Here is a 12,898-nt window from a genome sequence, read left to right on the forward strand (position 1 = left end):
CACAATGCAAGATGCCGTGATTCCACTAAGGGACCCTTGAGGGCGGTCACCGAACCCGTACAAATAGCAACCCTTAGGGGCGGTCACCGAAGCCGTACACTTTGGCAACCCTTGGGGGCGGTCACTGAAACCCGTCAAATTGCTCGGGGCGATCTCCACAACCTAATTGGAGACCCCGACGCTTGCCCGGAGCTTTACACCACAATGATTGAGCTCCGAACACCACCAACCGTCTAGGGCGCCAAGGCACCCAAGAGGAACAAGCTCTAGGGTGCCCAAACACCCAAGAGTAATAAGCTCCTCAAACTTCACTTCCACATATCACCGTGGAGAACTCAAACCGATGCACCAAATGCAATGGCAAGGGCACACGGAGTGCCCAAGTCCTTCTCTCCCAAATCCCACCAAAGCAACTAATGCTAGGGAGGAAAATGAGAGGAAGAACGAAAGAAGAACACGAAGAACTCCAAGATCTAGATCCAAGGGGTTCCCCTCACTTAGAGGAGAAAGTGATTGGTGGAAACGTGGATCTAGATCTCCTTTCTCTTTTCCCTTAAGAACTAGCAAGAATCATTGGAGGGATTGAGAGTTAGCAAGCTCAAAGAAGGTCAACAATGGGGGAAGAACACGAGCTCAAAGGATAAGGTTCATTGGGGAAGAAGACCCCCTTTTATAGGTGGGGAAAAATCCAACCGTTATGCTCACAGCCCGCACAGAGCGGTACTACCGCTCGTCCTCACGATACTACCGCTAGGGGTAGCGGTACTACCGCTAAGGGTAGCAGTACTACTGCTTGCGAGCGGTACTAAAAAAATACATACGTGCCTACCACTGCTGGACTTGTGACGAGTTTTTGGTCCGGAGCGGAAGTAGCCGCGGTAGTACCGCTCCAAGCGGTAGTACCGCTCCCAAGAGCGGTAGTAAAAAATTACATCTGCTCCTGTCCGCGGTAGTACCGCTACAGCCTTTTCAGAACACCAAAACTACCACAACTTTTGCAAACAGACTCCGAATTCGACGAAACCAAGTTTGTTGGAAAGCTAGCGACAAGGGCTAACACAATCTTGATAGAAATAACAATAAGAAGCAAAATAGAAAAGGCCCATAAGAAAATGGTGAGAACCCTTCCTCGAAAGAGACCGGTAAAACCTCCAACACCGAAACCGCGATAGAAGAAGCATGTGAACTCCGTTTTCGATGAACACAAGCTTGTCATCAAGATGACCATAAGCTCTAAGACTCACAAAGAGAACCAAACAAGAACCAAGAAACATGATGCAAGGATGCAATGGTTTGAGCTCTCTACTAATGATACGATCAAGCTACCAACTTGAGAGCCCCCCTTGATAGTACGGCAATCGATCCTATAACCCGGTCTCCCAACTACCACCATGAGACCGGTAAAATAGAAAACCTATCAAGGGCAAACCTTTGCCTTGCACATGATCCACTTGAGCTAGATGATGATGATCTTGTCCTCCTCAAGATGGACCACCTTTCTTGATTGCGTTGGGTCGATGGAGACTAGATTATTGCTCCCCCTACTCCACTATGGGTGAGCCACTCTTCGGCACATCTTCACAAGTCCATTGACACCACAATGGATGGCAAGCTTCAATAACTTGATCTCTTCGTGATGCTCCACTTGAACTTGCACATGACCATCTTGATGACGATCACCACTTGATGTCATCCTTTCCATGGGTTGTATGATATCTTCCTCTTGATGCAAGGCCATGGACACGTACCTAACCCCACATAGAACTCTCACATAGACCATGGGCTAGTACACAAAGTGCAATGGACAATGCTTACCATACCATGGGATCACTTGATCCCTCTTGATACATCTTCTACGCCTTGTGAGTTGATCAACTTGATTCACTCTTGACTTAGTCTTGATCTTCCTTGACTCTTTCCAACTCTCTTCATTTGGATGATGTCTTGAAGATAAGCATGAATGATCACACAATCTTCTTTTTCAAGACAAGCTTGCAATAAGCTCAACTCTCACATGACCAATCTTTGGATAATTCCTTAATAGCACCTTGGTCAACACAAACTCTCCTTGAAACCAACACATGTACTCCAAGAAAAGCCTATGGACAAAACCTTCAAATATAACTCAAGGCAACCATTAGTCCATAGAGATTGTCATCAATTACCAAAACCAAACATGGGGGCACAACATGTTCTTTCAGTGATCTTGAAGCAAATTTGACAATGTATTACGAGTTTTGATGGATTTAAGTACATGGTTGTGATTTTGAGGAGATGGTCAAAAATGTTCGGTGGATTATGAGATTTTAGGTCTAGTGCATGAGAATGGCGATTATTTTCGTGGATAAACATATTTTCAATTAATTCTAGAACACTTGGGATTTAGTTAAGAGATAGTCAAAGATATTTGGTGGATTAGAGTTTTTGTTGGATTTAGTTTGGTGATTGTGATCTTTAGGAGATAGTTAAAGATGTTCGATGGGTTATGAGATTATAAGTCTAGTATGAGCATGGCTATATTATATTGGTTGATAAACATATCTTTTGTTATTCTTGGAACAATTTGGATTTAGTTAGGTGATTGTCATCTTTAAGCAAATTTGACGATGGATTATGAGTTTTTGGTGGATCTACTTATGTGATTGTGATCCTGATGAGATAGTCAAAGATGTTAGGTGGATTATGAGATTTTAGGTCTAGTATGAGCGTGACTACTATTATATTGGTGGATAAACATATTTTTAATTAATCTTGAAATAATTTGGATTTAGTTATGTGATTTTGATCTTGAAGCAAATTTGGCGATAGATTATGAGTTTTTGAAGGATTTAATTAGGTGATTGTGATCTTGAGGAGATAGTAAAAAATGTTCGGTGGATTATGGGATTTGATTATTCTGTTGGAGGATAAATAATTTTTGAGAGTTGATTTAATTAATCCTGAAACAATTTGGATTTAGTTAGGTGATTGTGATCTCGAACCCAATTTCATGGTGGATTATGAGATTTTAGATTTAATATGTGAGAATGGCGATTATTATATTGGTGGATAAAGATATCTCCAGTTAATCTTGGAACGCTTTGATTTAGTTAGGTCATTGTGATCTTTAAGCAAATTTGTTAGTGAATTATGATATTTTAGGTGGATTTAGTTACGTGATTGTGATCTTGGGGAGATAGTCAAAGATGGTCGGTGGATTATGACATTTTAGGTGTAGTATGAGCATGACTACTATTATATTGGTGGATAAACATATATTCAAATAATTTGGATCATTTTGGATTTAGTTAGGTGATTGATCTTGAAGCAAATTTGATGATGGATTATAAGTTTTTGGTGGATTTAGTTAGGTGATTGTGGTCTTGAGGAGTTGTCTAAAATATTCGATGGACTATGAGATTGTAGGTCTAGTACGTGAGCATTGTGATTATTATATTGATGGATAAATAGATCTTAAATTAATCTCGGAACACTTTGGATTTAGTTAGGTGATTGTGTTCGGTGGATTATGAGATTTTAGGTCTAGTAGTTGAGCATGGTGATCACTATATTGGTGGATAGACAGATCTTCAATTAATTTGGAACACATTGATTTTAGGTACGTGATTGTATCTTGAAGCAGATTTATCGGTGAATGAGATTTTAGGTGGATTTAGTTAGGTGATTGTGATCATGAGAAGACAGTCAAAGATGTTCGGTAGATTATGAGATTTTAAGCCTATTAGGTGAGCATGGTGAATATTATATTACCGAATAAACAAATCGTCAAGCAATTTTGCAACAATTTATATTCAGTTAGGTGCTTGTGATTTTGAGCAAAAATGCACGGTGAATTACAAAATTTTAGGTTGATTTAGGTAGGTGATTATAATCTTGAGAAGATGTTAGGTGGATTATGAGTTTTTAGGGCTAATAGGTGAGCATGATGATTATTATATTATTAGATAAACAAATATTTAGTTAATCTTGGAACAATTTAGATTTTGTTAGGTGATTGTGATCTTCAACTAAATTTCATGGTGGATTATAAGATTCTAGGTGGATTTAGTTAGGTGATTGTGCTATTGAGCAGACCAAAGATGTTTGGTGTATTATGTGATTTTAGGTTAGTATGGGCACGCCTACTTTTATATTGGTAGATTAACATATCTTCAATAAATCTTGGAAGAATTAATTTACTTATGTGATTGTGATCTTGAAGAAAATTTGACGATGAATTACGAGTTTTTGGTGGATTTAGTTTGTAGATTGTGATCTTGAGGAGATAGTTAAAGATCTTCGGTGGATTATGAGATTTTAAGTCTAGTATGAGCATGGCTACTATTATATTGGTGGATAAACATATTTTTAGTTAATCTTGAAATAATTTGGATTTAGTTAGGTGATTTTGATCTTGAAGCAAATTTTATGATGGATTATGAGTTTTTCATTGATTTAATTAGTTGATTGTGATGTTGAGGAGATAGTAAAAAATGTTTGGTGGATTATGAGATTTGATTATTTATTGGTGGATAAACAAATTTTTAATTAATTTTTGAGGAATTTGGATTTAGTTAGGTGATTATGATATTGGACTCAATTTCATGATGGATTATGGGATTTTAGCTGGATTTAGTTAGGTAATTGTGGTCTTGAGGAGATAGTCAAAGATGTTTGGTGGATTATGAGATTTTAGGTCTACACCTAGTTTCAAAGGATATGCTGGTGACCTTCGACATCGACCTCGCCTCCGGCTTATGCTGACGTCCCAGTTGTGAGATTCTGAGCACTTCAAAGCCCTCAGCGCCATCGTTGCGGAAGGGCATACTTCGGAACCAATGAATCTCACTGCCAAGGTGAATTCCGAAGTATGTTGTTTTGGCCTAAACCTCTTGAACATAATCCGTAGTGATCATATAGAGTGAAGAGCCTACTTTCTTATGTTGTTTTGGCCTAAACCTCTTGAACAGAATCCGTAGTGATCATATAGAGTGAAGAGCCTACTTTCAAGTTCTGCACGACTGGTTTCGAAGGCGCTGAGGGCTTGGAGTATCACAACACATTCTTGTACATTCTTACTATAGATACGATTAACATGAGAGATAAAACAATTCTGAATCTGAAGAGCAATGGAAGTCAAATCACCAACTAGCTGCAGCCTGTAGCTTGCTCAGCACCATCAGACAATCTGAAGCGAGAACCATCAATCGCCAGTAGCCTTCTGGTAGAGCAAAATGCAGAGTCAGAGGGCATCAAGCAAAACAAGGCCCGGAGTATATACTGCAGCATCCTAGTGAAGCATGACGCTGCTGGAAGGTCCCGTTATGTGAAGTCCAAGGCTGATTGGTGGACAAATGCCGTGAGCATGTCCGGCGTGGTGCTACAGTTGGCAAGACTGTCTGCCGCCAAAATCTTGGAAGGTTAACTCATTTGTGGCTGAAAGCAGAACAAGAGAGGCAACACAACTACTTAAAAGATGGGCCATATGTGACACCTGAAGAAACAGTTGCTATTTATCCAACTATTTCCCGTGCACATCTTTGGCACAAGGTCCATGAAAGTGTTGCTATGGATCTTTGCCAACTTCTGGGTCAGGAGTTGGATGCGCTGGAGATTGAGACAGTACAGAAGGAGACAATACATCCAAGGAAGAGTTGCAAGATGAACAGTTCATGTGCAGATGTCCTTTTTGCTGCACATAGGTGGCAGATGTCCAAACCAAGCTTAGTTTCTAAGTCAAAGGATGTCTTCAATCAGAAAGCCAGTAACAAGCACTGGATTGATGTGCAACCAAGATGGGGAGACTATGATTCACGCGACATAGAACGTTACGCAAGAGCAAAATTTATGGACTACACGACAGATAATTTGTCCATCTACCGTTCTTCGACTGGTATGATTTTGAGTGTCCATTGACTGTCAATTTCTTGCCTTGTCTGAGTCTTTTGTGCTTAATGTTGATTAATATTTCTTGCAGGGGTGATGATTGGACTTGATCTAGCTTATAATTTGCACTCTGCTTTTGGTAATTGGTTCCCTGGGTCAAAGCCCCTCCTTCAGCAAGCAATGAACAAGATCATGAAGGTAATAACCATGCTAACTGTAACAAATCTAGATATCTCTATTGTAGTAAAAAAATGTTTATTTAATACAGTAAATGACATGCTTGTTTATTTTCTCTTGTGACAGTCAAATCCTGCTCTGTATGTGCCGAGGGAGAGAATAGGAAAGGGTCTTCAGTTGTATTCATCTGAACCCACCGCCCACCGAACCATATCTGTCTTCACAAAACCACGGTACGGAGAGATATTCAGCAATCAAATCATATGGTTTGTGGATGACACAAATGTCTATCGAGTTACCATTCACAAAACCGAGGGTAACCTGACGGCCAAACCAATCAATGGTGTTATCTTTATTTTCAATCCAAGAACTGGTCAACCAACTATGTCTGAAGGTTTGTTCCCTTTGTTTTGCTTTTAGCTCTAGTTTTCTTGCAATTATGGCATACTGCGCAGTAACTTGGAAGACTTGAATGAAAATGCATTATAATCTGCAGGTCATCCACACAAGTGTATGGGCAGGACAAAGCAAATTATTGTGACAAAGGGTATGTTGAATCCCTTGGAAGTCAATGCATGTTATACAAAATTTAATCTTTTCAACTCACACTGCACTGTACATACAAATTTGTTATTGTTGGTTCTTTTGTTTCTTCCACATTTTACAAGTTTTTCTTTGCCTGGGATAGTTTCAGTGCCAAATTGTTGGTTCTGTTGCTTTTGGCACATTCTAGTAGTATAGTCCATTTTGCCTGTGAGCCAGTGTCTCTACTGAACTGTATTCTGTAGTTTCTTTCTTGCACATTCTGTTGTTTCTTTCTTGCACAGAGTCTCATATACTGAACTGTTCGTTCTGTTGTGCCTTGCAGGATTTGGCATGACATGCTAAAATTTTGGAGAAGAACAAGGCGTGGCATGGTGAAAAGTCCATCATTTTGACCTGCCGGTGAACATCATGGGTCAGTGGTTATGTTTGCGAGAAGAAAAAACCCTATCGTGGTCAGTGGTTATTTCTTGTCAAACTGAATCGTTATTGTCAAGTGGATGTTTTGCTTGGTGTTATCATCCTTGTCTGGTTGATTCTTTATGATTTGTGCTGCTTTGTTGAAGCTTGATGTGTTATGTTCATCTGGTTTCTCTTCTTCTTAAGATTGGAGCACTTGCAGATTTCTGTTGCTAGATTAAGTTTACTATGTCGGTCAGTGTTTGGTTATATATGTTTTTGTCAGTCAGTTTTGTGCCTGAGAGCAAATCAGTTGTTCTGGACCTGGTCAAACCTCAGCTATTGCTTGAGACAGTTCTGGGATGGTGACCCCTTGAAGAGTCTGGTCAAAGCAAGCCAGTACTGCAGCATAAACATTACTACTGTAACCATCTTGGCACTGACGATGATGACTCACACCTGTTGGATCATATCAATATGAGCCTCCTGATCTTATGCACAACCCTTCACGACACAGGACTGGCTTTGCTGTTCCGAGTCTCGTTGCGTGCGTCCGTCCCATGGAAACCAACACCTGACAGCAACAGCAGTGGATGTTTCTTCATCTTTGTGACTAGAGTTGTTTTGACAGTAATTCCGATTATGAGGTAATGAATGGTTCACATCATTATATATCTTGCGGATACTTTGAGCGCCTCAAAGCATTGGTTTGTCAATATATTACTATTAGGCATGCAAATGTACCAGATTAAGTAAGGGAAAGGAAGGCAACATACCTCAAAATTATGCTGAAAATTCTGTGTTGGTCCCAAGCAAAACGTTGTACAAAAATGCAGTAGAAGTTGCGGGCATGTCAAACAAATGATTTTATTTGATTTGCAGCAAAAGACTAGAAGGAATTGTTCCTGGAGAACTTGGAATAAGTGATGGTAACTAAGAATTATATCACGATAAAAAAACGAAGAATTATATCAGTAACTGTAATTGTCCTGGGATGATAAGCAGTTGCACTGTCGCCTCAGCTATTGTTTCTGTTTCCGTGAAGCATTTTAATATTCACATTCAGAATTCAGATGTATAATTACGCTACAGAGACTGTCTTCTCAGTTTCGGAGTGCAAGCAGTGTAGCTAGCCCACTGAAATCTAGAGGCAGCCAATCTGCTACTTTTATAATTTGTGTCTATTAATACTGAGTAATTGCTATATCAATGTAGATTATTTTTGTGTGTGCTGTACTAGTGCACGGTGACTTAAATAAGAATTTGGGGTAATATTGTTATGCTCCCAGTAAACTTGTGTATTTTCTGTTAATAATCTCGAGAAAGTTCGTATATTTTCTGGTTAATCATTGCAGCGTCGTCCATGTTCACCATCAGTTTGCTCGCAACTGTGTCATACTACATCCATTTTAGCGATAAGTAATGCGGAGCGGAGGAAGTAGTTAATTTTTCGCCCACATCTAGTAGAAGATCCATGCCCCATGCTGGCCATCCGAGCATTTTTTTGGAGTCTGCTATTTCTCCATGTTCCTGCTCCATGCTGGCAAGAATTGGATCACGTTGCCCCTTGTTTTCTGAAATTTTCCCAATGACGCGAGTTTCTTGTTGGTAATTCAATAAAACAATCCGTTATTATGTGACCTGATTTCACAGAGGGAATGAGGATCGCTTTATTTTCTAGAGTAACAAATAGTAACAATTACAGTGAGTTTTTTTGTGTGTTGCCCAGGCGCAGGCATCATTGGGCCAGCAGTCTGGAGATAGAGGAAGGTGCATAGCAGCATATGATCCATCCTGTACCAGCAATGGAGAGGAAAATCTATAGCAATGGAAGGTATCCCACAAAACCCACATATCCCACTTAATAATATGTTGGTTTTGACAGGCATCCCACGCCAGAGACCTGACGTCGCCGGCACATCACCTTTACCTCGTGATCGAATATTCTCATGGCCGTGGAGGAGAGGCGGCGAGCGGAGAAGGCCGAGGAGGGGCTGAGGACGGTCATGTCGCTTAGCTGCTGGGGCCCACATTAGGAGTACTAGTAGCTAGGGGTGTTGAGTTCGTTGCAGCTTGTGCTTATGTTATGTGACAATCCCCACATGATCGGTTGTAAAGATTGATGATGACGATGATGAAAATTTCGGCTACGAGTTTACATCACCCTCCTTGTTCATGTGCTTCTGTGACTAGTTTCCGAACAAAAGGCCAAAGGCCAATCTTTATCAAGAGAGGTAGAAAAAAGATCGGAGTTAGAGAGGGAGAGTAACTCAGCAAAGCAAGCAGAGAGGCATACAGAGAAAACAGAGCAGCTTCGGCTACCTGCACAAAACAGCCCAACTCTGAACAAAGGATGGAGCGGGGGAAAACAGAAGAGGAGTTTGATCTCTATACACCCGGCTGCCCTCCAACAACATCTCACTCACATCTTCTTCGATCATTTCGAACACCTCCAGGTCACTGCAAACGATGGCCTTCCAGCCAAAATTCTTCTTGTCTGATTATTTTCATGGGGTCGACCTGCTGGATGTGCTTTTCTGTGGCTCGAGTCGGCCGTCTGTGCATGCGGTGATATCGTTGGTGGCGAACATGTTCTGGATTTCGTTGATCTGCACTCTGCTGAACCGACGGCACGACAGCGATACCAAGTTCAACTAAAAGCTTGATCAGAGTGATGTCGTTTACTGAGACAACATTCATAAGTTATAAGTAAACGTGTTTCTTTCTTCTGATCATAGTGATGACAGAGTGGGGCACAGCGAAGACCCGTTTGCAGCCGTGGGTGCTCCTCGTGGAACGCTGACACGAAGAAGCAGACCGTCATGGCCGGCTGGTACCGTGGAAATAGTTAGCCTACGTGTGACGGTGTGAGTAGGACTAAACTTGGTTGCCGAAGGAGGGTGGTTGGTTTAATCATCACTTTGCCAATCCCACAACAGGGAGAAGATTCGGGGAGGCTGCGTGGCTGGACTGAATGAACAACTCTAGGTTGGCATGACGCAGAGAGTATCTTTATCTTGCTGTGTGCTACCACCAAGCATATTATTACGCTGACAGCAGCACACAACTTGTGGCACAAGCGGCACGCCGCAATTCCCAGCCTCGGCGTGCGTCCGACAGCAACCTGAGTCGCCACCCGGTTTCCGCCCACAAACCATGCGCGCGCCCGACATCGGCATCTCCTATTAAACTACCATGACGAGCACCGCCATTTGGCAGGCAGCTCAGCACACACTGCTCACACACAGAGCAACGAACAAAGCACTACTTACTCACTAGAGCACATCGATATCTATACGATCCTTCAATTAGTCCGATGGCAAACGGCAGCGGGAAGGCGACGGCCTCGTCCTGGGCGGCGGCGATGAGCGTGGGCGCGGCGCGGACACGGTGGAGGCGCTCAAGGAGCGACGCGCCTGGCTGTGCCGATGGAATCACCACGAGCTCTCTCGTGCGTCCAGCATCGGCTTTCTAAAAATGAAATAAGGTTCTCCCGCCCATCCCCCGGTGATACTTCTAGCATCATCAGAGGACGTGTGAAGGTATGTATCTTATGGGATCCGGTCAGCGTTTGTCGGAGGTGGATACGCTTGAATTCGGTCTTCGTTCGTCCGCGTCTGTGTGTCTGCGGGTTGGATCATTCCGATTTATGCTTCTCTTCATTGGCGACGGTTAATGTTCTGTTGCGCTGGTCCTATGGGACCTTAGCATGAAAACTTCCCAACTGTCTACTACAATAAGGTTTGCCCGGTTTCAATAAGGGGTGATGCCGACGACGCGCCTTCGGCTCGCTCCAGTGCTTGTAATGGTCACTGGATGGTCTACGGACCTGTATGTATTTTTTACTTCTGCTATTCTTTGTACTGACAGGTGATGAATAGGTGTTGATATTTTCTTCTATGTATTTGATTAAATATGTTCTTTTTGTAAAACATGGTTTTTTGACTAAATTTATATGCCATGCATTTGGGACAGAGGGAATACTACACTGGTATCACTGGAAACCATGCTGGTAGACGTTCGTTCTGCCATCCCGTCCAAAGTTAATCAAACCCTGTCCGGTGAACGTCTTTATTTTACCCCGTCCGGTACTTCGCACTCCCGTGTGGAGGCGTGTCTCCGTCGGATCTCATGGGATCCGGTCAGCGCTTGTCAGAGGCGGATACACTTGGATTCGGTCTTTGTTCGTCTGCGTCTGTGTGTGTTGGATCCCTTCGATTTATGCTTCTCTTCATTGGCGACAGTTAATGTTCTGTTCGCTGGTCCTATGGGACCTTAGCACGAAGACTTTCCGACTGTCTACTACAACAAGGTTTGCCCAATTTCAATGAGGAAGGGGCGATGACGGCGACGCGCCTTCAGCTCACTCCAGTGCTTGTAATGGTTACTGGATGGTCTACGGACCTGCATGTATTTTTTTACTTCTGGTGTTCTTTGTACTGATAGGTGATGAAGATATTTTCTTCTATGTATTTGATCAATTTTTTTTATAAAATATTGATTTTTTGACTAAATTTATATGCCATGCATTTGGGACAGAGGGAGTACTACACTGGTATCGCAGGAAACCATGCTGGTAAACGTTCGTTCTGCCATCCCGTCCAAAATTCATCAAACCCCGTCCGGTGAACGTCTTTATTTTACCCCGTCTGGTACTTCGCGCTCCCGTGTGGAGGTGTGTCTCAGTCGGATCTCATGGGATCCGGTCAGCGTTTGTCGAAAGTGGATACGCTTGGATTCGGTCTTTGTTCATCTACGTCTGTGTGTCTGCAGGTTGGATTCTTTCGATTTATGCTTCTCTTCATTGGCGACGGTTAATATTCTGTTGCGCCTGTCCTATGGAACCTTAGCACGAAGACTTCCTGATTGTCTACTACAACAAGGTTTGCCCAGTTTCAATGAGGAAGGGGCGATGCCGGCCACGCGCCTTCAGCTCGCTCCAGTGCTTGAAATGGTCACTGGATTGTCTACGGACCTGTATGTATTTTTTACTTCTGGTGTTCTTCGTACTGACAGGTGATGAATATGTGTTGATATTTTCTTCTATGTATTTGATCAATTTTTTATAAAACATTGATTTTTTTGACTAAATTTATACGCCATGCATTTGGGACACAGGAAGTACTACACTGGTATCGCAGGAAACCATGCTGGTAGACGTGCGTTCTGCCATCCCGTCCAATATTCATCAAACCCCGTCGGGTGAACGTCTTTATTTTACCCCGTCCGGTACTTCGCACTCCCGTGTGGAGGTGTGTCTCCGTCGGACCTCATGGGATCCGGTCAGCGTTTGTCGGAGGTGGATACGCTTGGATTCGGTCTTCGTTCGTCTGCGTCTGTGTGTCTGCAGGTTGGATCCTTCCGATTTATGCTTCTCTTCATTGGCCACGGTTAATGTTCTGTTGCGCTGGTTGCTACCTCTTGAGCATGCATTGGTTTTCCCTTAAAGAGGAAAGAGTGATGCAACAAAGTAGCGTAAGTGCTTTCCTCAGTTTTTGAGAACCAAGGTATCAATCCAGTAGGAGACAACGCTCAAGTCACCTAGTACCTGCACAAACAATTAAGAACCTTGCAACCAATGTGATAAAGGGGTTGTCAATCCCTTCACGGTTACTCGCAAAAGTGAGATCTAATAAAGATAGCAAAGTAAATATTTTTGGTATTTTTGTTGTATAGTGGAAAGTAAAGATTGCCAAATAGTAAACGAGATGCGATGTAAATAAAAGAGATGCAATATAATAAAAAAGAGAACCGGGGGCCATAGGTTTCACTAGTGGCTTCTCTCAAGATAGCATGTATTACGGTGGGTAAACAAATCACTGCCGAGCAATTGATAGAAAAACGCATAGTTATGAGAATATCTAGGCAATGATCATGAATATAGGCATCACGTCCGTGTCAAGTAGATCGAAAT

At 42.3% G+C, this 12,898-nt stretch overlaps 1 protein-coding gene across 3 annotated transcripts; it reads left to right on the forward strand.

Annotated features, from left to right (window-relative positions):
• Positions 1 to 2,048: 2,048 nt before the first annotated feature.
• On the forward strand, positions 2,049 to 9,147 carry LOC123054775 (pre-mRNA-processing-splicing factor 8A-like). 3 transcript variants are annotated; one of them, XM_044478619.1, is made up of 7 exons: positions 2,049 to 4,847; positions 4,950 to 5,872; positions 5,957 to 6,063; positions 6,169 to 6,436; positions 6,539 to 6,589; positions 6,911 to 7,631; positions 8,714 to 9,147. In XM_044478619.1, exons 2-6 carry the CDS (start codon positions 5,548 to 5,550, stop codon positions 6,928 to 6,930), a joined length of 771 nt encoding a protein of 256 aa, XP_044334554.1. In that variant the 5' UTR covers positions 2,049 to 4,847; positions 4,950 to 5,547; the 3' UTR covers positions 6,931 to 7,631; positions 8,714 to 9,147. The 3 variants fall into 3 exon arrangements, with proteins under 3 accessions (XP_044334554.1, XP_044334555.1, XP_044334556.1); XM_044478620.1 differs by having other exon boundaries at positions 6,911 to 7,040; XM_044478621.1 differs by having other exon boundaries at positions 2,049 to 4,835.
• The last annotated feature ends 3,751 nt before the right edge of the window (positions 9,148 to 12,898 follow it).

The sequence above is a fragment of the Triticum aestivum genome, chromosome 2D, assembly GCF_018294505.1.
Source record: "Triticum aestivum cultivar Chinese Spring chromosome 2D, IWGSC CS RefSeq v2.1, whole genome shotgun sequence".
In the NCBI taxonomy this organism is placed as follows: domain Eukaryota; kingdom Viridiplantae; phylum Streptophyta; class Magnoliopsida; order Poales; family Poaceae; genus Triticum; species Triticum aestivum.